Source organism: Seriola dumerili, unplaced genomic scaffold (assembly GCF_002260705.1).
Source record: "Seriola dumerili isolate Sdu_G_001 unplaced genomic scaffold, Sdu_1.0 BDQW01000147.1, whole genome shotgun sequence".
NCBI lineage: Eukaryota > Metazoa > Chordata > Actinopteri > Carangiformes > Carangidae > Seriola > Seriola dumerili.
In genome coordinates, this window is record NW_019174402.1 from 63,183 (window position 1) to 88,681 (window position 25,499).

A 25,499-nucleotide genomic window follows, 5' to 3' on the forward strand; every position below is an offset into this window, starting at 1 on the left:
ACAAGAAGTCACACATCTTTACCATCTTGGCCGTAATTAAAGACCAGGAATTCACCGAGGCTTGAAACAGCTCAAAGCAGATGAAACAAATGATGGAGAAACATTATAAAGTCCACTTCCTCAATACATTTCGGAAAAATAAGTAATATTTTTTTGTTTCTTCTTCTCCTCCAGGACAGTAATGAGGTGGGAAAGCCATGTTGGTCAGTATGTGGCATGGGACCGTTTACGTGGCATTAAATATTAATAGAAATAGAAGAACGGCGGAGAGGTCAGCGAGGCTGGAGCCAGCGATATTAACAGGAAATAGGATGAAGCAGAGACGCTGTAGGCGGGCTACAGCTAAACAAGCCATTATCATTCATTTACAGGATATTTGTCATTCACAACACAACCTGCACCCACAAATAGTGTTGTGATGTTTGGCTTGAATAACAGACAGCTGCTGAAAACAGACATGAAAACAGTTATCTCACCACTTTATTCTCACTCATTTGCACTTTGTTTTCCCCTCTCCCTTTCTCTCTCCAATCCTCTCATTTCATCTTTTATTTCCTTTCCTCTTCTGCTCTCTTTCCCCCTTTTTTCGTCATCTTCGCTTGTTTCCTTTCCTTACTTTTTAATTTTCTCTTCATTTTACTCTTCTCCTCTTCTCTCCTTATCTTTCATTTTCATTTTCCATCCATTTGATCGTTTTTTCTTTTGTTTCCTTTCCTTCACTCATCTTTTCTTCTCTTTTTCTGCTCTATCATTTCCTTTCCTTTCCACTTCTCTTCTGTCCACTTTTCCTGTATTTTCCTCTCCTTTTCTAGATTATTCCATTCCCTTCTCCTTCTTTCCTTTCCTTTCCCTGCAAAGATCCAACTTTATTGGCAGAGCTTTACAGAACCAATTCCAGGAGATTAAACTTGTGTCCTTTTACTCTTCTGTTATTAAAACAGCAGCTCCGTCACAACTGCTCAGCTTTCTGTGTGTGTGTTTGATATCTCTCTCCACACTCTAGCTCACACATCGAACTGTGTGTGTGTGTGTGTGTGTGTGTGTGTGTGTGTGTGTGTGTGTGTGTGTGTGTGTGTGTGCCCCCAGCTCCCAGGCAGCAGGGTCGCTCTCCTAAATTAATTCATCAAGGTTGCTTCATCCTCTCCCTTAGCATGTTGTTTCCTTGCTCTCCTGCTCGCATCAACAATATCCCTCGATGTTTACATCATGTGTGATGAATGAATAACGCAGTTGTGATTCACGTTGCGCAGTGAAATAAAGTGCAAACACATGTCGGCTGGTCATTATACAGTGTTGAGTGAGTTGCAGCGTTGTTTGTATAATGTGTTTATCTGATTAGCCTGAAGGTATGAAATACCATCCCCTCTTTAGATATACGATCATTGTTGTTTACTGTGAATATCTTATTACATCTTGACTAATTAATTTCACACTATTATTAATAATCCACCCTTTCCACAGGTAGTTTCGCCTCCTGACTTAGTCCTGTTGATTCCTGCACTAAGGAGAAATAAAATAAAATCTTTTTTAATCAAGAAAACCCTCAGTTATGATGTTGCACCTCATCTGATTTACAGAGCTGCTGTGGATAATCAGGGTCCAGTATGTGACTCACCGTCCTGTCAGAACACAGACTTCACATCCATTGTTTCGTAAAATTAAAAATACTAAACCATGACAACAACCCTTACATTACTCTCTCCACTACAGTGTGACACATCGTGGAAGACTAGTGATTTTGTTGTTGTAAACTCACGTTCTTGACAACAAGTCACAGTCTACCTCAGTGAGTCACGCCCGCACTTCCTTCCTCTCCTCCACTTTTCAGCCGTTTCCTTTTTGTATTCTCCTGCTCCTTTGACTTCCAGCGTCCATACTGTGGCTGCAGCATACGTTTATCATCAGCTCCCCTCAACCTAAATATGGTCACAAACAAAACTCAAACTGCCCGTGTCTTTGTGCGTTGTCTCAGATCACGCTGTTTTAATATGTACATTCATGTATTTTGTTGAGGCCTGTATGAGAAACTGAAGGAAATATTACAGTTGTAATCTTTAAGATTTCAATTCTGGTTAATTTGGCAGCACCGCAGCTACACTTGTACCAGTGCATATTTCTTCCTCTAAATTTGAACACCATTTGACTCTGGGAATTTCAGATTGTGCCACTGACAATACAAACTACTAGAAGGATAACTAATCAGTGCAAACTAATTTAATGGCTGTAACAGTAAATTTCAGCCATAAATGCTAATAAAAAAACCTCCCTCCCATTATGTCAGTGCTTATGTAAAGGTAAGTTGTCTCATTTTCCTTCCTGCTTATTGATTTATGTCTTTGTTTCTGTATTTTATTGTGTAAAGAGAACCTATGTGGAAAACTGCACTACTTTGCTCATGTACGAACAGTTTCTTGTGCACATGTGGATATGGCAGAAGTGTGAGGCAACACTTGCAAAACATCTGCCAAAACCAATGGAAAAAAAAAGAAAAAGAAAAGGAATATCGTCTCTTTCTTTGCTGTCACTCTTGCACATGACTTGTACTGTATACATTTTCAACTGTACCTGAAATAAAATGAGAGCCTGAAGCCCGTTCGTGTGAGCTGATTAATGTTCTGCGCTCTGTATATTCCACCCCATTGTACAACTCAGCCAGACTCCAACTGTGGCAATCAATTCAATCAGCAGCGCTTATGAACCCATTACAATCTAGCTGAGAGCAGACGGGGGCTGCATCCTTCAACTGGCCTCAGAGTAATTACTATTTAGTCAAGCCAAAAAGGATGGAAGGATGGATGGATGGATGGATAGATAGATAGATGATAGATAGATGGGTGGGTGGGTAGACTAATAAAACATGTCCGTAATGACTCGCATGTGACTATGAATATGCATTAGAGCGATTGGGCAGAAAGAGTGGGTGTTGCGTTATTTACACCCCACCTCCCCCTCCCTGAGAACGCGGTATCGGGTTGCCATGCCGACTAACGTTTACCATAGCAACCGCACTGAACCTTCCATCCCAATTCTGAAGGCCAGAGGTCTCACAGCACTGTGTGGATGTCTACAGGCCTCGAAGGCATAATATATGATGTTAGAAATTCATTGGCCGCAACGCTGACGGAGTCGGCCCACCACTCTCACCTCGTGCATAATTACAGGCTCAGCTTTCCATCTGCACAAGGAAGGGGATTCAAAAACGCTCCAAGTGAAATTTACAAGCATGTGTTTGAACCACTAACCTCTAGACGACCCAGCGTGCATTTCTGTGTCACTCGACTGGGAGCTGTAGTGCTGCTGTTGTGAGAGTGCACGGTCATGATGGTCAGGGGCTTTATAATCAGTGATGACGCATTTGTCCTTCAAGGTTTGTTTTTAACTAACTCTACATCCAGCGTTCGCCTTTTCATTTGCCCTTAAGTGGCTTCGAGGTCCGAACAATCTCATTCACACGGTCATGATCATATATATTCTGTACCAGCTTGTTCCAACACAGTATGTAGATGTTTTGCACCATTTTGTACAAATTTCTACAAAAGTGTACTGAGACAAATTTTGCATTTCTATTCTTTTCCATTCTGTTTTATTTTGTTACAAGGACACAGCTCCCTTTACACCATCTAGTACATGCACCCACTCCTCTTTAACCCGCCTTGACCTTATATAGCCTTAAGTCTAGTGAAAAACACATGAAATTACTGTACTGAGTTCTTGCACATTTGGAAGCCTCTGTGGTCCCTGAATTTGTGTTTTTATATTCAAGATATGATCTTGCATCTCAGAAAAAAGCCCAAGACTTGATGTTGATAAATGAGACCTTGTATCCATTTTAATGTGAAGCTCGTTGAGCTTCCTCGACATGAAAGGTGTTATATAAATAACGTTGCCTTATAGCACATGTGGGAAATGCAGATATCTTTTGACATCAAATGCCACAAAATAGTAAAAAAAAATATATATGACAAAATAGTAATGTTTTCATTTATAACTATCAATGCCAGTGCAAAATGAAGCACACTTACTCAATCAAATATTTTAAGATCTATCCAATTGAGGGCATCGTGTTGGCCCTCTTGGTTCAGAAGAGACAGACTGGCTTGTGTTATAATAAACATGGAATAAGTTGTCAAAGATCAGTGGAGTAACACATCAGTTCTGTTTCAGGGTATAGCAAGCCCAGAATCAGATCTGTGATGTCAATAAGCAACAGTTTCCTTGGAGAGCAGCCACAGCGCTCCTATGAGTAATAGCCTTTTAATTCAAAGCTGAAATACTGTTTAACAGGGTTGCCATTTCTTAAAAAGAGCCATTTTTATGGTGCAATTAAAAAACAGCTATATGGTTTAAGCTGTATGGATATATATTTCGGACCTATTATATATTTTAGATCTATGCAGTTCCCAACAGCTTGCTTAATCTGCCCTCATTATGATGAACATGTGGTTGGAATAGAATAGAAAACGGAGTAAAGATTTTGATATGGCTTAACAGCTCTGAGCTCTGAGCCAATTACATCACATACTTGACAGACAACGTACTGTAGCTGTAAATAAACTGACACCAGATTGGCATCATGTCTCCAACAAGTCCTCCAAATTAACACAGGAACTTGAACACTGGAAACAAATAGCTTTTCTGTCTTCTCTGTTAAAGTCTTGGCAAGGTAAGTTTATTTATATAACACCATTCAGACACAAGGCAATTCAAAGTGTTATACATGAAATATTAAACCTTAGGATGACATTAAAATTGCAATTAAAAACAAAATTGAATAAATAATAAACCTTTAAATAAGACATATTAAGATTGAATAAAATCAGATAAGAAACTTTCTTTTTAAGACAAAAACGTTTCGTCTGAGTGTGCACTACGAAATCTCGTTTCCCGATGTACACAAATGCACCACAGGTTTTGATTACACTAGGGTCAGACTCTCTCTGCTACCCCAGAACGTTTTCTCTACAGGTGCAATCACACTGTGGGTTTTTATCTGCGCTGGGCACAAACCGAAGATGCCCCAGAAATAACCACCCTCTTTGGTGGTGCTGTGGGGGGTAACACACACACCACAGTCTTTTCTTCCAAATTAATCAACCAACCACTGACATCAATACTTATAACAGCATTTTAAAGGAAGTGCTGCAGTGACAAAAGACATTAAAACAAGTACTTAAAGATTAAAATGATGTGAGCTGAGGCAGTTTTTAAGATTAAAAATGTTATAAATGTAATTAATTTCAAATAGTAATGTTTTAAGCCCTGATTTGAATGAGGTGCTAGTTTCAGCAGATCTCAGGTATTCAGGGAGTAATCCTGTCCCAGATGACCTGATGTTTTGTTGACCCATCCATCAACCCCAACCTCCTCCCTACGTGGACATTGCTGCTCTATATTAACATCACCCGACTTCCTCCTTTGCTCCTATCTTAACTAGGTCTACTCCAGCTGCAAGAGGGCTTTGCCACTTGAACGTGAACATACAGTATTGTTTTGGGGAACTTCCTGAAAACAACTGAAGTCGTCATTATTCTTGGCAGGACAGGCTCATTCGACAGCATGTGTTTTCCCACTCCTGTTTTTACTGTTCTATTGGCCTGACTTCTGCATTCTTATTGATACATGCCACCCTTTTTAAAAATCTTTTTCTAAAGATGCTTCGTTACAGCTCTGGCCAGACCACCAAATACTATAATTAATCAGGTATGCAGATACAGAATTTCCAGAGATAAACTCAAGTGAGTCATGACTGATGAAAAAATAAATTCACTGTGTTTGCAGTGATTCTCTAGTTATATCAGAAGTGTGATTAACTCTTATTGCTTGATTTTCTCTAACCTCACCCACTGCAAATTTTCTACACAAGACTTCTTAATTTGCCTTCAATCTCTGCAAGATCCCTGCTGACTAGACTAAATGACAGATTAGTCTTTATAAGAAGCAAAACTCAACTTTTGCCAAAGATGGTAATTATAGTCTTCAACCAAAGATTGATATCAAAACTGTGTTATCCCATGTGGATATATTTTTTCTTTTTTCTTTATCATTTTGGCATTTGTAGTTTTGGTAATTCATAAAAAAAAAGAAAATCGATTCAATACAGAGTCATTTTGCATATGAACGTTAGTTCATGTTTGAGAAGAGATAAAATTAAGAATGTTTATTAGCACATTTTGTGTGTGTATCGTTTTATCTGCGGGATATAATTACAACTTGGGAAAATGTGTAGATGAAAGTCTCTAAATGATCGTCACTATCACTAGATTTCGCACTAGACCTCTCAGACCAAAACAAATGCTTCGTCGGCCGCACTTCCGGCCTCCCTCCGACCGCAACCACCCCTTCCCTCCCTTCTTGTTGTCAGTCAGCAAGGTGTCACGAAGTTCAGTAAACGCGGCCAAAAAACACACAACAAGAAGCACAACTGAATAAAGTTACCCTGTGTACAGGAGAGCCAACAAAAACAATCTAGCCACAACCGTTAGCCCACGCTAGCTTTGCCGTGAAATGCTCCACAGCAATACCGGCAGCCGTTAGCTAGCCATAGCAACATTTGCCGAACACATTCATAATATTGCTAACATCAAGCTAGCAAATAGTTGTGATGCCAACTGTAGCTAGTCACTAATGAGACAGACATGTAACATCATGTAGCCATCAAGTTACTTACCTATGGAGAAGAAAAGTCAGTTCCGAGTCAAGCCGGACCCTTCAGCAGCTCGTTGGGTTCTTCATCTCGGTAAAGCCAGAGCAGAATTGACCCCACAGGCTGACCGGGAAATTCGGCCTTGGACTTAAACGCAAGGATGGGCCGCATAGTGACACTGAATGAGCCGGTAAAAAACTTTAAACTTTATGGGTGTTCTGACGATCCACCAGCGTCATAACCAGCGCCGGTGCTCTGGTCTTATCTCTTTCTTTGTCAGTGGCCTATTTAGATGAAAACATGGTTTCTTCAATGGCTTCTTCCTACACATGAAGGCTGCATGCCACTGTGCCATCTCACCTGTGGGCGGTCCCTGCATGTTTATAAATGTGGGGACACCCGACTGTTTAATGGAGAGGGACTCACGTGCACTAACATGCACACGCACATATACCAGAACAAAGAACAGAAAAACTCACATTGCAACACATATAGAGAGGTTGTGACTTCATTCTCTGCTCAGGACACCATTACTCCACTATATCTACCTAGAAAATAGTTTACTGTTATGTTATTGTTTAAAATCTTGTTTACAAAACCTTATATGATAGAGGGAGGCTATAATAAAGAGGATCCTTCATATAATATATGCCTCTCAGTGCTGTGAGGGTAATGTATCCAACCTCCTCATGCCCCCTGCTGTACAACTACTGTAACACAGATGGGTACAATACAATCAAAAATAACTTAATTAATAATTAATGTGTACAGTAGCCTATGTTAAAGTGCTTCACCCTTTGCGGAAATATAAAACATGTCTGCTGTTTGTCATTGCAGTATGACTGGCAGACTGTATGTACCAGCAGTTATCATGAACTTGACTTATTGTTCCATACAGCAATGTCTTACACACACACAAATGGCTCTCTAACAACAGACCTGCAACAAGCACAGACTGCTTTATATTCAGGTGTAATGTATTGAGATGTAAATAAATGATTTATTCTTTGAGCTACTTTGAAAATTGCTTTTATTTCTCATTAAAAAAATAATGTAGGTTGATATAGACATAATTTGTTTACTTTATGGTGAATTGACAAACATTAAATAATACAATATTAACCTCTGACCATTTTGTTTCACTTTATTTGACTCCAAAAAAATCTGAGATGTGGGCAAGGATGCAGAGATCTGGAAGTATAGGCTACTTGACAGTATTTTGTCTGTCCAAGATGCAGAGGATGATATAATGATATGATGATATAAGGTCATAAATACAGAGTTTACAGAATTATTGTTGCCCACTCAAAAAAGTTTCTTTTCCGCTAAACTCGCCATAACACATTCTTACTTTTCCTCATTTAGCACATATGATGTAAACTACAGAGGCCTGTGTGTCACATAAGCATTAGTTGAAACAGCACATAGTTGTGCATCAGATGAGGGGGATCCATACAATTATGACATGCTCTTCACGTCTGACAGGCAATATACACCAATCAGACACAAGGTTAAAACCACTGGCAGATGTAGTGAATAACAATGATTATCTCGTTACAATGACACCTGTCAAGGGGTGGGATATATTAACCAGCAGGTAAACAGGCTGTAAGTGTAAGGTTCTGAGCGACTTTGACAAGGGCCAAATTGTGATGGCTAGACGTCTGGGTCCAAGCATCTCCAAAACGGCAGGTCTTGTGGGCTGTTCCTGGTGTGAATTGGTTAGTACCTAGCAAAAGTGTTCTAAGGAGGGATGAACCGTGAAGCGGTGACTGGGTCATACGTGCCCAAGGCTTGCTGATACAGGTGAGGAATGAAGGCTAGCCTGTCTGGTCCAGTCCCACAGATGAGCTACCAGCACAAATTGCTGAAAACTTTAATGCTGGCTGTGACATAAAGCTACCAGAACACACTATGAGGCTGCATAGCTGCAGAGAGGTCAGATTGCCCATGCTGACCCCTGTCCACCACGAAAGTGCATACAATGGGCATGTGAGCATCAGAACCGGACCGTGGAGCAATAGAGGAAGGTGGCCTGGTCTGATGAATAGTGTGGCCTCTAGTATGGCCTTTGTTCCTGGTTTTTAAGAGAACAGGAAACGTGTTAGGACAGATCTCCCAGTGGCTGGAGATCCGGTAACTGTTTCCACACTTTCGTGACATTTTGTGAGGAGGACTTCTCACGGGTAATACCACAATTATCACTATAGCGGTATGCCATAGTATACAAGCAGGCAACACTGCTTAATGTGTGTTAGTTAACAAGAGCAACACTTATCTTACTCTCAGTGTCTTTAAGGGGAAATGTTAGTTGTTTGTGTTTCAATTCATCAGCCTAAAGACTCAGGTGCCAACTGAGCCTAAGGTTCCAATAGGTTTTCTCCAAACTTTATTCAAACCTGCATGTGGCTGGGATGAGTCTATGCACTCAAATTAATTGACTTCCATTGCTTATGTGCTCACAATTTGCCCACATTTTTGTGACCTGCTGCATTAATAGGTCATTTATCTGTCCGTTTAGCAGTTTGCAGTCTCTAATCCGCCTTGCCTGTGGGAGGAAAATGATTAAATAACAAACACACAAAATAAAAGCAGATCAAACACTGATATGCTTATGGATGTATTTTAATAAAAATAAGTCTGTCAAAATTAAACAGAATACAATATTTCTTCTTTAACATGTTTCCAGTACATAGGTTTTTTTTTTTTTCAATTATCATTTTTCCTTTTTTATATATCATTTTAAAGGTTTTAAAAGTCATGCTAAGTAGAGGGTAACTCATCTCACAATTGTTTTTTTTCTTTCTTTTTTTTAAATTTTTTTTGCTAAAACTCAAAAGTCAAAATATGAAATTAAAATCATGATAGAAGTCAACTGTGCACAGCTTGTCTGTGATGCCTAAATCCATTTCCCCGGCCTCTCCAGAAGAAGTCCATGTGGCTTCAGAGGCCTCGGGGCCCATTTCCCAACAATTCACATCCCTCCTTTCCTTAAAACAATCACTGATCACATCAGTGGCTATGTCTATGCAGGGAGTAGAGGAAGGGTGCGTGGTAACAGCGCTGAGATACAGCCCAGGCTCAAACACAAAGGACAGCTGGGAGACTTGTTCCCTACAGGTATGCAACAGAGGTTGTTCTTTCACGTACAGGTGTGTGCGTGTGTGTATGTGTAACAGAAGTCCTTTACAACTGTAGAAGCAGATGTCAAGTGTGTACTGTATGTGTAGTTATTAGAATAGTTCCTATTATAGCAGAATGTGCGTTTATAAAAAAACAGCTTGGTATAAAGTTTGACCACATACCCTGTAGTAAACCCCACACTGCATACACACATCTCCGGTATTATATTTATCCATATTTCTCTACCTTAGATGGGAATTCTCTCATAAATGGCAATATACACTTCAGGGTGGATCCATGAGCCATTTCCCAGGTGACAACAACGCAGCCAGAGTGACAGTTTGCCACTAGTCAGACAACATTCAGTCATTGCTATTTGGTAGAAAATAGGTCCTGTGTAAAAACAAAAGTAAAATGTTTTAGATAAAGCTGAGGGATGGAACAATTTTAATCAAAACCCAATTAGACTAATGATTCACATAAAAATGGGGGGCAGTCGAGTCAGAGTTGTAATTTTGCCATGAACCATTATCAGTTTAGATATACAGAGACAGAAAGCAGGTGATGATGATGACTTTGACCTCCCAAATTAACAACTGCTCATCACTGAGATGAAGAATACACAGTTATGGATAAAATGAAAAAAATAGATTCCAACTTCTAAAAGAGAAACCAACATATCCAATATTAAATTAATAATCTAGAGATACAATAATTTAATATTTAAAAGAAAATAATTATTATCAAAAGTGAACTCAGGCCCACTAACTTCCAGCTAGCTAGCTAGCTAACTCCTGTTGGCTACAACATCTTCAACATAAACAAGTGTGTTTATGCTTGTTTATGCATTTATGCTGTTCAATCATTGCTTATGAGCAGCAGCAACTCATTGGGTGACTCTGCTAAGTAGCTAGTAAGTTAGCTACTAGCAAACAGGAGCTAGCTGACTAAATTTCAGTTAGCGGTTTCTGAGCCTGGGTGAGTGACACTAATATAATTGAATTTTCCTTCTAAAACTGTATTACATTAGTTAACAACTTAAAGGTTCAATTATATATTTCAATTGATTTATATGGATGTATTTGATGTTTAAGTTATTCAATATTGAACACTAGCATCTGACAATGAGGAGTAATTTATGTTGTTTGGAGCTTTATGTGGTATTTGGTAGTTTTGTTACTACTGATGTGACTCTAAAATACAAGCTCCTGTACAAAAGCAATGTGATGATGACTTCTTTGTAAATCTCATAGTGGCCAGCAGCGAACCTGATTAATAAAAAGATCCTTCTTTTCCATCTCATTATCATGTTAATATTCAGGGTGAAAAACATTCTGGGACAATCTTGTGAGTTTGGGCTACACACTAAATAAATTTGACTTGACTATGTCCCTCTATCCAATAGCGGGAAGAACACAGTCAAGTTCATGGTTGTTAGAGAAATGAAGGGGTCTGTGTGGGGGGAAAAAAGCCTTTTCCCTACAAACAGGACTGGCTTTAAGTGGATTGAAATCAAAAAGAAAGAAAGACTGTGATGCAATTATCACAAAGTGCACCCTAAAATTAAAAAACCTTCCTGTGTGGCAAATGACTTCACCTCTTTATTTGAAATTCTAATTACGACAGCACATGCACACAGCAGGTCAGACTGTGGACGATATTAAAAAAAAATAAAGACACCTGAAGTGGATTGACTTCTGGCCATACACACACTATGCTTGTTAGTCTGCCTTTGATACTGATTTTCCCAATGCTGGACTCAAGGTGACCATGGTAATAGTGTTAGGCTCAGACCTGAGAGCAGGTGGTGTAGCTGTAGCTAGGGTTGAGCTCTGCCACCCGCAACCACATCACTGATTGCTCAATGCTGTGGTATTCACAGCAAAATTAAGGCTTCGACACGTCCAATATTCCAATTTAATCCCTTGTCATCACCCTTTTCCCCTGGTTACTGGCAGTGTTCACCACTACAAAGACCCTTCATTTATGTTTTATACAAAGGTGATATTTTTGTCAGGATGGGTCCTGTTTTTTGGCTACTAATCTGTTAGCTCACAGTATAACTATAATATAGGAAGGTTCTGGCAACAAAACACAGCCACCAAATTTTTGTTTCCAACTTTCTGGAATAATTGGTGACTCACTTTTGTCTTACATCAGTCCGATTTCTATCAGTGTTAGTGTTTACTACTGTATTGCATCAGCCTTGACCAGAGCTAATGATCCGCTCCACACGGTCAGAGGTGTTTTCATGCTGGCGACTTGTTTGCTCACCCCATTTCAAGACATGAATGCACTTCCAAGCAGAAGTGGAATAAAGGGCTCAGAGTTTGTATAGTCTGTCCTCTACATCTTATTAAAAATGATGTCATATACCTCAGGTTTTGCTAAGCCTGACCTACAGTTGTGGGGGTCACCGTGGCAACCAGCTGTGGGTATTGTGGTCTGTGATATGGTGAACAACAACAACAATGTGAGTAAAATACTGATTGTAGGGAATCAAAATCCACCCATTAAAACAGAAGAAAAAATAAAAAGGGGAATTACAATTTGTTTTGTCCAGGATGAGCACAACAAACTGACAAAAAATAACTAAAAAAAAGGCTAGATAAACAGAATAATAATTAATTATCTTTAAATAGTGTCACACGTTTCTTTATTTGATAATACTAAATTAAAAGGAAGCTTTCTTCTCTCTTGCTCTCCTCCGCTCCTCTGTCTGTGCCGCTGACTTGGTCTGACGGACAGCCAAACACACCAATCACACGCATGCTCTTTCCTCCGTCGCCATGACAACTACCTGCTGGACATGCCTTCTCTCAGTGCTACTTAACATTAACCTGTGGAGAGATGGGTAATCATCTAAGCAAGGTAATGATTAAATGTAGCAGGTTTAAAACAGTTTGCATTTATATTTTTGTACAGCATAGATCTCATGTTTTGGTAATCTGTTTTTGTTTGGGAGTAATTGTTCTTTCTTTTAGGTGTGTATCTCATCCAGACGTTTTTTTCATTTTATGCATGTATGCACAATGTAAGCAATAATTTACAATGAGGTGTCCCACTGAAGGAAAATAACAAACAGAGTGTTGTGTTACACCCCCTGCTTTACAGTAATTCCATTCTTACTCCATTAACTTCTATACAGGACAACCAACATGCCAAATGTCACATGTCATTTACAAAAGAAAATAAAACATAAAAGCTAAAAATTAAATGATTTAATGATAGGAGTTAACCCACCAACCACCAACATTGTGTAAAGCATCAATATCATTGCTATGGTTACTTGTAAATAGGCTAAGCTGATTTGGAGCTGTGATCACTGTTAACTAACACAACACTGGGCCTCATGCAAGAAAATTTTTGTTTTCTTATCTTAAACCTCTCTATGTTTTTCCATCTTAGATTCACCGTAAAAACTGCTTGTTTCAACTTAATGAACGCTGTGTGCATAAGATTTGATCATTAGCATAATAACCTCCCTTAAATTGATACATAAGGTCACCTATTCTGCAAATTTGTGGTTTCATTCACAAGAACTTTCACACCGCAGAGTCCTGCTGTCAGAAATCAGATGAAAACATACAACACAAATTTAGCAGTAGTTAAATTAGAGGACCTGCAACAAACAATAAAGGTACAGCTCACACGATGTCATCAAAGAGAGCTGACTTGTGCCAGAATTAGAAAGGGGCTTGTTTGACATGAAATTAGATGCTAAAAGTGTCCATGACTTAGATGGGTGGTGGTTAAAGGAGTGTCACACCCATGAGGATGGATGAGAGAATAAACACGAGGAGATGTTACACTGTCAGGCGTAACAGGGGATAATGCTGGACAGCAAATTGCATAAAGTCACTGTCGGAGTGCAACTAATGAACTGTCTTGTACCTAAATACATCAATTAATGAATAAAATATCCTTTTATAAAGTTAGTTGAAACAAAGTTGCTGAACCTATCAGGAAAAATTACACTTTAGTTGATTTTGGTAACATTATTAAACTCTCAGACTCTCTGTACATGACTCATACAACAGGTCTGGATCACTTCTAACTAGGAAAACATGAAAGCCACAAATTACTCGTAATCATACATGCTACATATGAAAAATCTGCACAAGTGGTTATTGCATGAGGCCCGTTATGTGCGATATACTACATTAATACATTTCTAACAAACAACTGACAGTTAATCAGAAGCAAATATTGTCCATGTCCATGCTATAAGTAGTTTAGAGACCATAATTCACTCACCTGGACCGGGGCTAGTGCAAAAAGTTGTCTACTCTGGCGAAAGAGCAGGAACCAGACCGGACTCGGGCCATGAGCTGAACACACTCTGTGGCCTGACCCAGTGCTAACATCAGTGGAGGCTGCTTAGGCAGATTTTGGGACTCTAGAGCAGAAGAACACAACCAGGCAGGGGCACGACACATGAGTCACAAGGCATTAGAAATGTACTTAATATGAGTTGTTATTTGTCATTACTTGTTTGTCATTTTTCTGTGTGTGGGTTTGTTTTCTGTCCTTTTGGGGGTGTATTTAAAAAAAAAAAAAAAAAAAATCAGAAAGATAAAGGAGAGGAACAATGCATCAATGTTGTGCGTTTTATTTTATTATCAAATGAGACAATTTGTGGTATTTCTGCCTTTTGCTGCTATTCTTAAGGGACTATGGCAATGCTTAAGTTCACACTAATCATATCTGTTTCTTCACTGTTTGGCTTCGTGTCTGCTCACTGCACTGTTGGAAATATCAGAGCCTTTTTTCTAACTTCAAAACATGTTGTTTGTACAGACCAAAATAAATTCAACAGAGACAGAGCAGATCATTGGAATTATTCTGTTCGACGCTGTACAGTTTTCATACTGTCATGTTATGTTCTGTTTGTGCAGTGTGACAGAAAACAGTCTGTGTAACATAGAAACATCATGCAAACTGTACTGTCACATCCATGTCTAAGACAGCAGATGATTTCAAATGTGGGATGTTGGCTATCACTACAGGCAGGCACAACATCTCATTACTTTCTGTGGGGGTTAGGGTTACTTTGGAGTTTCCAGTATAAAGTGATAATGTAGTTTGAAGAATTACATGTCAGTGTAACACACAGTAGGTGTCTCTGTGTGCTTCTTTACCCAGTATGGCGCTGTTGAGAGCGGAGCACAGTGATTCTCTCTGCGTGGGATCTAACTGCTGGCCAACGGGACAGTTCCACGGGTCTGAGTACGCTAACAGGCTGAATGCATCCTACACAGACGGACAGACAGACAGACAGACAGAAACCAACATGAATACAACACTGCAGGGCATACGTTCAAAGCTCGCTTGGCTTGAACTTACTGTACATGCATCATCTGGCCCTAAAACTACCTTGTTCAAAATCTGTATATTCTTTAAACTTTCTGGGCACAGTGTGTTTGTGAATCAACTGAGCAGACAGCATAAATTAACATAGGTCAGCTGTAGAAATAAGCAAATGTACAAAAAGACCACATGTAACTTGTCTGTTGCACTCACTGAGAATTAACATCCAATGTAGCAGTTTTGTGCAGATTTAAGCCTCTTTCAGCTCATTGTTTTGGTTCTGCAGCTTTGAACAGTCCCATAGGTGTCATAGGCCATTTAAAGCCCTAGGTGAAAGTAACCACACATCTGACAGGCAAAAGACACAGATACTCTTACTTTAACTAGGTGGCCAGATGTCTGACTTCAAGTGTGTTAGTGGGTAACAACTTATTGAGCTGAAACTACAGCACTGTCCGCTCTGTCACTTGGTTTGGAGTCTTTCTGCCCCCTGGTGGTTACTAAACTGAATTATGTTATTTTTGGAAATGTGGTCATTTCTAGTCTAGTTTGTTGTGATTGAGGTTTTGCAATTATGTAATTAGAGGAAACCTCTTGTGATATTAGACAACTAGAGACATGCCCCTTGGTGCTAGCTGTATCATTATAATGCAGTTTGTATTGTTTTGCCAGGGACTTTATTGTTCTCAGAGTGGCTGCTTATAAATCACAGAGTTTTCTCCTGTGCACTGGAGAACTGGAACAACTGCCCCACTTGTTGTTAGATCGTTGGGACTCTATCTGATTTATGGCTGCTTCATTACTCGAAATAAAACATCTCTCCAGTTCCTGCAGTGTGTACAGAATACTGTCATCAGGATTTTAACTGGTGCCAACAGAAGAAATCTCTCCAGCCCAGTTCTGGCATCAGTTTTATGTTCTGTTGTAACACAGCTGTTTGTTGAGCTCAAGCCTGTGTGACCGTGCCGTTATTTGTGTGTACCTGTAACATCTTCTTGTGTGTGGCGTTCTTGCCGTACTCGCGGCACAGCTGTTCGTTGAGCGCCTGCAGCTCCCGTCCAAACTGGATCATCCTCTCTGTGGCTGCCTGGTTCCCTCCACAAAGCTGTTTGCTATTACTACAACCCTCATCTGCTGGCAACAGACAAACACACACATACATACACTGTTACAATACACATGCTGTAAAAACCTCCTGTGGAAAGGTGGATGTAATAAATAGGGAAAAGGGAAAGCAAAAGGTGAGGGATACAACAAAGCACATGAAGATGAAGCAAGTGAAGGGAAGAATAAATAAAACAGAGCAAGATAAAGGCAAGAAAAAGTTGCAGGAGTATGTAAAGTTGTTGACTCTGTGTGTGTGTGTGTTTGTGTGTGTGTGTGTGTGTGTGTGTGTGTGTGTGTGCATACCTGTGACCCCATTGCCAATGCTGTTGTCATCTGGCTGAAGGATCTCTTCATGTTTGTATGTCCCATTCATAATCCGCGCTGAGGAGCCCTCAACAACCCCGTTGGTATAGTGCTCTGCCTCTATCTCCATCTCACTGTCACTATACACACACACACACACACACACACACACAAACACACACACACACACATATTGCTCGAGGTAACTTGGCCATTTTGACTTGACACGTGGTGCAAAAACTAACATAATATGATACAGAACTAAGCTCATTATCTATAAAGATTTTTTACCCTTTGACCTTTTTGACCATGATTCCTACAGGTTATTACACTTACATTACAGAAGGACAAGTCTCTCAAGTCCCTACAGAAAGTACAGCAAGTCAAAACTGCAAGGACAATTTTTTCCACTGCAGGAACTCAACAAAATGTGACATAACTTGCATCCATTGTCACGGGTTCTGCTTTTGTATCCAGTGTCCTGTCCCTGCTTTGGGGACAAGCTCCTGCAAGTAAATGTTGGCGCTCCTCAGTAGCAAGTTTTTTTAAATGATGTCAGTGGCTGGTTCCTCTTTTTGTTATTTTATTGTATTCGCCTTTGTATGTTTACTACTCTATTCATACAGCATTAAAGGGGAAACTTTTGTTGCTCTGATTGTAACCTGTGTAAATTGGGGGGGGGGGTCATCACAAGGGAATAATCAAGAGACTATTTATTATCACTGTGAACATGAACCCTATCAATCATAATGTCATTGTTCAAGTTCCTTAGTTGAAATATTCTGGGCACTGGCTCACCAACAACACGCAAAATGCTAGAATGAACGACTGTGGTAATGATTTATTAATGATAATCCATCCCCATGTGGCCCATTTAATGATCAACTGTCATTAGAAAACATCACCTCTATTTACTTATCACCGTGTTGTCTAATATCATCTACTACCAGTACTAGCACCCAGATCCACACCTAATGCCCCTAGAGTCACCAAGTCTGTGTGTTTCTGCTACGGTACAGACTGACAGGCCTCCTCACCTGGTTTCCTGGGTGCTGTTGGCGCTGTGTGGCTGGCTCTTGGTGGAATCGGAGGAGTTGGACTCAGAGTAGTTGACTGAGGAAGGGGAGGAAGAGGTGGAGGAGGAGGCAGAAGAGGACGCGCTGGGATATTTGATACTGCTGCTGCCAGTACCGCCGTGGCTCTTTGACTTGTTGGGGGGGGTCACCCCATTACTGCAGGTAGGGCTGTCTGCTCCTGGGTGGAGGATGATGGTGACAAGTGGAGGGACAACAAAACATGAATATCTCATTACTTAAAGTGAATGGGAAAATCATTCACTGATTTGGTGACTGTTTTCTTTGTCAATGTATTAGTGCATTATGTTGCATGTGTACCTCCAGTGTGCAGGTGTGTGTTGCTGGCTCCGTGGCGGGGGCTAAGGCTGGGTGAGCCGGGGTAACTGTCCTGGGACTTAGGGGAGCGAATAGTCAAGCAGCGAACCTCGCTGTCTGTACCATTCACCATCTCCACAAACTGACGGCACCTAAAGGACAGAGCATACTGGTGTTACTGGTAATTACTGGGAGATTACGCATTCAAGCAAGAAATATGACATGATTATCACTAAGCAATTTTCACATGGTGACGGTAGAGAATCAATCCCTGGCTTTCCGGATGATTTACTGTTATAGCATCTGATCTAAATCTGCCACGCTGACTTACTTCAACATGAATAGTAGGTTGGGGTTGTGTTCTAACAGGCCGGGATAAAGCTGCTGAGTCGCTTCTATGGCTTCGCCCACCCGTCCTGCCAGCACCAGCTTCTGTATTCCTATTACACAAAAGAAACAAGATGCTATTTACAGTATATTGATCCAAAGGAACCATGCTTTCACAGCACACATTTGATAGAGGCCAGTGCGTCATTCATAGAGACCACAGGTCATCAGGGACAAACAGCAGGCACAGGATCTAAGTCTGGATATGGTTTGTTTGTTTCTTTGGTGCTGTTAAATGACTTAATACAGTGTGGAATATTTGTCAAGTCAAGTGAAAATGTGGACCAGAGTGTGTGGCTGGTTTGTTCACTCACTCTGTCTGTTCTTTATAGATGTCTGGTCCTCTTGGATCATGGTCTCTGTGGCTCTGGCGAAGGCTGTTGCGGTGGCACAGTACCCATGGTGCACCAGGTAGCTGGACACCATACTATATACAAAACATGAAAAAAAAAGGGTTTAAATGTTGAATTTCTTAAACTGATTTCTGATAAACAACTTCCCCGGTTTGATTTCAGTCCAGGAGCCTTAATCCTGGTCACTTACTAATTTTCCGTCACTTGTCTATTTATCACTTTAAAGGCATAATATGCAAAAAAAAGTACATCAAGTCATTTAAAAATGAATTATTAAGCAGAAATCAACTGGTATATCCAGATTTATTTTGAAAGTATTAAATGTGAGTTGTTGTGTTTTCATCTGCTGTGGTTTTTGATCTGAAAACTGTCACTTCACCATCATTTCCCACGGGAACCTGCAGTCTGTACATGCTCATTCAGAACAGTGTAATGTTTTTTGTAATGATTTTATGTAAAAATCTTTTTAGTAATTGTGGGGACTGGTTATGAGTCTTACTTCTGCAGGACGGCCTGCCATTCCCCCAGTCTTTCTCCTATGGGGAAGCGAGCGATCATGCCGTGGATCTTGGCCCGCCATTCACTCATGTAGTCTTCGATGTCGAAGACAAACGGCTGCTGGCCAAAGTTAGCGTCTACGATCTCGCCTGGGGTCTGAAGCCCCACAGTGGGGTACAGATTGGGCTGGAAGATATTAAATACAGAAAATAATTCAGGTTAAAACAGTCATTTACATACATTTTTGAGGATTGTTATTACGGATTTGTAAAATACTGAACAACATATTATGTCCTGAGGAAAATTCACATTTTTTATGGAAACCTCAAGGTATGTGTGGTAAAGTTCCTGTAATGGGAAACTGTTGAATGAATGAATGAATGAATAGATAAATACACGGGCTAACAGCACAAACTGTAAACAAGCTATTTACTAGTGTGTCTTCAGATTATAGTACTCAGTTTTACACATTGGATCTTGTCTGTTGGCATGTGCAAAAGCCACCAACAGGACATGAAATTAACCAACACCGGGCTGAATGCTGTTTAGCTTTGACAGAGGTTTGTAACTCCATCTGCTCCTGCAGCCACGGTGGCCAGAAGCCAACTGAGGTTTTGACTCCCTGTTCTATTCTTACAACCAATTTGGTTGTTAAAACCGTTAAAGTGGCTGTTTTGTTTTCAGGGGAATGTTCTGTGGCCACTGGACAAAAAAAAAATTAGTTTCCAAGCCAACTGCCAAGAAAAGCTGCAATCAGATATGGACCTGCATGGCTGATATCCAGTTATTCAGTTTGTCAGTCTCTACAGTTACAGGAATGGTATAAAAAGGATGATATGGATTAGGTATCGTAATATTGTCTTAATGTGTAGGACAGTGATACATGTGTAAATTGTTATAATTAATTATTATAGGTATATACTGTATATTTTCCCCAAGTGTTTTCTCTAAAAACAAACATGGAAGGAGGGATTCAAAATGTTCAATTAAAAGGAATTCTCCAATCAGAGAGTATTTCTCTGGCCGTCAAACAGCTGAAGAATAAAAACAGAAATCAGATGAGTCAATAATTGATACTTGTTTAGTCATGGATACTTACAGGGAGGTCTGTGAAGGCTACACCTAAAGGAAGACAGGACAGGACAAGTATTAATGTACTGTTATACATTAAGGAAAACTTTTTTTTTTTTTTTAAGTATCCATTAATATATCATATCATTTAAAATGTAATAAATCCACATACATATCTATAAATACACATCATATCCACCAACCTAAACTGATGCCATTTTTGGTGTAAAAGCAAGTGTTGTTGATGAGGTTAACGCAGCAGCCAATCACATCCCCCGTGGTGAATGTTGGGCCGTATGGTTGGCCAGTCCCAGAGGAGCAGAAGGAGTGGCCGTCGTCTCCATGGTAACCGTATGAGTGCTTGTCCCATCCTAAAAATAGGACAAGGATTAGGATTAATGTTTTACTTTATACTTGACCTCTTATGAAAAATGTGTTGTTAGTCAAACCCCTGGGACCAACATTGCTGCTGAAGGCTGATAAATACTGTGCACATCAAGTGGGAGCAGCTCAGTATAAACAGTTTGTGATTCCACTAGAGCATTTGAGGTGAAGTGACTTACTCTAGGTCACTCTTAACAGTGGCTTCTGCCAAAAAGAAGGGAGACAGTTACTCATTGACTTCTGATGCTCAGAATTTCCCATCTGACTACAACTGCCTGCAAGGTTACTCATGAAAATTCACACACACACACACACACACACACACACACACACACACACACACTTTCTCTTTGGCATGTGGTGCAGTGCCCTGAATGACCAGCAGGAGGACCTGGTCTATGTAAAGAAACTGGTGAGTCACTGCCATCAGGAACAGCAGCACAGGAGGCTGAACCAGGGGAGTACAGAGGGAGAGGAGAGGATGTCATGATTTGCTCATTAAACTCCCTTCCGTCTTGTTCCTGCTGGTACTGATGAACGTATAAGCAACTTGTACACACGAGAGTAGTATGGATCCGACATGTTCACACTGACCCATGAGTACTCAGTAGTTGTTACTACATTATAAATGACAGTCTACACCCATCTTTGAACTCGGCCTTCATTTAGACCTGTAAAGTTTCATGACTGTATCTTCCACGGTTGTGACACTACCATGGTGACAAAATCTGTCCACAGACAGACAGACATATAAACACTTGCCAGAGTACTGAAACCACCCCTGTGCTAGCTCCTGCTACAGTCTGTCTCCAGGAACACACTTTGCCATGATGACACACACACAGACTAACAAGGTAAAAACAATAACAGCCAGGCTGTCAGTGGTGGAAAGTAAGTATGTACTGTACAAATGTACAAATATGGTAGCGAAGAAGAATTCTGAGTAGAGATTCCATTCTTTGTTACTTGATACTTATACTTTAAAATTTTTGTTTTACATTTATTTGATGACTTTAGTTACTCGTAAAAATTCTGATAAAAACACAACAAATACATCAATCAAGTGCTTTACACAATAAAAACAACCCCCCTTCCCAATCCATGCACAAAGCAATAAACAACTATGTTATAAATAAAAGACTAAAAATAGGGACTGAAGAAACACTCATAAATTTGCAGTTAGGAAAACACCAGAGGTAGGATAAAAAAAATGTAAAATCACAATAGCAAAATAAAACAATAACAGAACAGTGAAGTGTGTAAAAAGATAAAATACTGAAAGAGAGAAGATGTATTGAAGTGAATAAAACCAGAAATAAAAAGTAGATAAAAGGGATATATCAAGTAGTAAAGCAGTCTAAAATGTAGTAATATAGATAAATAAATACAGAAAATTCAAAACTAGACTAAAAATGTAAGTCTTGAGTTATATATTTATATATATAAAGAACAAATAAATGTGTAAATTATGCAGTACCTTACTACCATGGTTACAGCAAGTACAGTTTAAAATAAGTGGAGGGTAAGGGTTGGGGTCTGGACAGCTGCTCATCCAACAGTCGGCAGAGCACTTCCTCGAGTCCTCAGCAATGCACCAAGTTAGAAGTCCATCAGGTGAGCAGTTGTCGTGAAAATCGAAGGAAATCGAGATTTTTCCATTTATTAGCAAGATGTAACATCTTTCTAACAGAGAAAACAAGACAGACTTTAATAACTTCAGTCCAGTGAATCCAAACTGGCCGATTCATGTCTAGTAAAACGAATGAATGGATGGATCTTTAAAGAAATCAAATCACTGAGCGGACAACAAGGCAACAGCTTCTGAGGTCTGCAACGGGATTCCTTTTACAGCAAGAGGAAACAACTACATCAGAGATTCACAATCAGTTATTTGGAGGGCCAGCCTGTGTCTTAAGTTCTACACTCAACGAGTTTTTGCGGGAAATTCCTCCTCCTGTGGCGAAGAGGATCTGAACCCGACAGTGCCGAGCTTCAGCTCGCTGCCGATCTGTCAGTGTCTCTCCTCAATCACAGCTTGTCTGTCGTTGCCAAAAAGCAAAGCGGGGTTAGTGAAAGTAGGTCGTGGGTGAGCTGAGATATTAGATGCGTACTTGTATATGTGTGTATGTGTTGTCTGTGAGCATTTAAAAAAAAGTGTTAACCTTAGCCAAATGTATGGGTTTGTAGCTGTTTGTGTTTATTTCAAGTGAATTGGTGCGTTTCTTTTAACTTGAGCACTTACTGTTCTCGCGCTCTCCACACGTTCTTATACTTATACTGTGTGTGTGTGTGTGTGTGTGTGTGTGTGTGTTGAGGTATTAGATTAATCTGCTGACAGGGATATTGCCTCTAAAGCCAGGCTCACTGCTCCAACATGCTAATGAAATGGGCAGGCCTCCACGGCAGGATCAGACACAGAGGTCAGCAGTGGAGAACAATGTACTATTAAGGGACGCACATACATATATACACACACAAGTTCACTGGCACATATGGCACGTGTGCAAATGGTCATAAAAGTGTGCCGCGCAAACACCACACGTCGACACACAGGAGAGTGGGCACAAACACAAACAAGTACACTCAGAGACGCAATCAGTCAGTCCAGGACACACACAGATAAATCCACAGAGTTCGGAACAAACACACACTGGCACACAAACACACTGAGTCAGTCAGAGTTAAGGCAATCAACAGTAATCTGTCTACCAGGGCTACAGACCATCTGTGGTGGAATCCTAGCAACTGAAAATATTTTCATAACTAATGTGTGAGCAGGTTTGGAAAACATGTCTGTCCACACACAACACAACAGTGTTCCACACTGTTCTACCGTTTTTGTGTGACATTTGACACATGTGAATCAAGAAGAGAGGGGAATGAATGATCTTTGTGTGTGTGTGTGTGTGTGTGTGTGTGTGTGTGTGTGTGTGTGTGTGTGTGTGTGGATCTAGAGTCTGCTGAACTGGCTGCCCCAGTGTCCACAGCATTCCACAAACCTCGGTCACTGGACAGATCTTGACTGGTCAATAAGCAGGCCGAACGGCCCCAGACAGGCCTGGAAAGCCCACAATGTGATTGGTCAGAGCAGTGCCGTGGTCTGATTGGCTGGAGAGAAGCAGAGGGCTTTACTCGGGCTCTCGGCTGCTATATGGCTACTACGCTTCCTCCTATGTCACCAGAGATTGCTGAACCATTCACAGATGTCATTGTGTGTGTGTGTGTGTGTGTGTGTGTGTGTGTGGGTGTGTGTGTGTGTGTGTGTGTGTGTGTGTGTGGGTGTGTGTGTGTGTGTGTGTGTGTGTGTGTGTGGGTGTGTGTGTGTGTGTGTGTGTGTGTGTGTGTGGGTGTGTGTGTGTGTGTGTGTGTGTGTGTGTGTGGGTGTGTGTGTGTGTGTGTGTGTGTGTGTGTGTGGGTGTGTGTGTGTGTGTGTGTGTGTGTGTGTGTGGGTGTGTGTGTGTGTGTGTGTGTGTGTGTGTGTGGGTGTGTGTGTGTGTGTGTGTGTGTGTGTGTGTGGGTGTGTGTGTGTGTGTGTGTGTGTGTGTGTGTGGGTGTGTGTGTGTGTGTGTGTGTGTGTGTGTGTGGGTGTGTGTGTGTGTGTGTGTGTGTGTGTGTGTGGGTGTGTGTGTGTGTGTGTGTGTGTGTGTGTGTGGGTGTGTGTGTGTGTGTGTGTGTGTGTGTGTGTGGGTGTGTGTGTGTGTGTGTGTGTGTGTGTGTGTGGGTGTGTGTGTGTGTGTGTGTGTGTGTGTGTGTGGGTGTGTGTGTGTGTGTGTGTGTGTGTGTGTGTGGGTGTGTGTGTGTGTGTGTGTGTGTGTGTGTGTGGGTGTGTGTGTGTGTGTGTGTGTGTGTGTGTGTGGGTGTGTGTGTGTGTGTGTGTGTGTGTGTGTGTGGGTGTGTGTGTGTGTGTGTGTGTGTGTGTGTGTGGGTGTGTGTGTGTGTGTGTGTGTGTGTGTGTGTGGGTGTGTGTGTGTGTGTGTGTGTGTGTGTGTGTGGGTGTGTGTGTGTGTGTGTGTGTGTGTGTGTGTGGGTGTGTGTGTGTGTGTGTGTGTGTGTGTGTGTGGGTGTGTGTGTGTGTGTGTGTGTGTGTGTGTGTGGGTGTGTGTGTGTGTGTGTGTGTGTGTGTGTGTGGGTGTGTGTGTGTGTGTGTGTGTGTGTGTGTGTGGGTGTGTGTGTGTGTGTGTGTGTGTGTGTGTGTGAGAGAATGGACATGGTGGGCCAGGGCTTGAGGGCACATGAAGAAATATAGAAAGAAAGAACATTCACAGGGGAAAAGGGGAAGAAACTCTTCAAATGACACAAGCATGTGACTGTGTGCCTGTCTTGCCGTTTGTGCCATCAAAGTGTATGTCAAGTACACAATACACAATAAATGCTTAAGTGTCAGTAGACAAAGCCTTGTATGATTGTTGTCAAACTGACTTGTTTTCTACTTCTTAAATCTTTAGAACAGCGCCTTTGCTCTATGAATATTAACAGTGAACTCTGTGACTTTATAGTCTGGATTCAACTTTATTCTTACATGTAAATAAATCCCAATCATGGGAAAGGGACATGATGTATAAAATCACTGTGATATTATGAAAAGAAAGTAATGATGAAAGCTGCCCTGTGATTCACCATTCAACATGACTTTATTTATTTATCTTTATCCTGGGAATTAAGACTTTGGTTTAGTCTTTGGTTATTTCATACTTGGTGGTAATGTTTTAAGCTGAATTCTAGAAAAAGCCTTCAAAATGTTCCATTAATTTTACACATCAAAGTCAGTTTACTCATTGAGATGAGTACTATTCAGCATGTGAAAACAGTTTTATAATGTCATCTGTGGCTCAGGAGGAGATTTGTCATAGGAAAAAAAAACAGCACTGATGATGTCACAGTGATGTCATCCAGGTTATGTCAGTTTGAGTGTGGAGGCTACAAATTTAT

At 40.6% G+C, this 25,499-nt stretch overlaps 1 protein-coding gene across 4 annotated transcripts in view; it reads right to left on the reverse strand.

Moving 5' to 3' along the window:
* Nucleotides 1-9,271: 9,271 nt before the first annotated feature.
* ranbp10 (RAN binding protein 10) overlaps nucleotides 9,272-25,499 on the reverse strand; it is a 32,298-nt gene continuing 16,070 nt past the window's right edge. The window contains exons 4-15 of one of the 4 annotated variants that reach the window (XM_022749881.1): nucleotides 20,390-20,557; nucleotides 20,215-20,237; nucleotides 19,117-19,301; nucleotides 18,579-18,691; nucleotides 18,209-18,317; nucleotides 17,881-18,029; nucleotides 17,524-17,740; nucleotides 16,487-16,626; nucleotides 16,059-16,207; nucleotides 14,908-15,019; nucleotides 14,024-14,165; nucleotides 9,272-12,606 (exon numbers count right to left, since the gene is read on the reverse strand). In XM_022749881.1, coding sequence (XP_022605602.1) covers nucleotides 14,035-14,165; nucleotides 14,908-15,019; nucleotides 16,059-16,207; nucleotides 16,487-16,626; nucleotides 17,524-17,740; nucleotides 17,881-18,029; nucleotides 18,209-18,317; nucleotides 18,579-18,691; nucleotides 19,117-19,301; nucleotides 20,215-20,237; nucleotides 20,390-20,557 — 1,496 coding nt within the window. In that variant the 3' untranslated portion in view covers nucleotides 9,272-12,606; nucleotides 14,024-14,034. Of the gene's footprint in view, nucleotides 12,607-12,628; nucleotides 13,330-14,023; nucleotides 14,166-14,907; nucleotides 15,020-16,058; nucleotides 16,211-16,486; nucleotides 16,627-17,523; nucleotides 17,741-17,880; nucleotides 18,030-18,208; nucleotides 18,318-18,578; nucleotides 18,692-19,116; nucleotides 19,302-20,214; nucleotides 20,238-20,389; nucleotides 20,558-25,499 lie in introns of those variants that run through there. The other 3 variants (XM_022749879.1, XM_022749878.1, XM_022749880.1) reach the window with 3 other exon arrangements.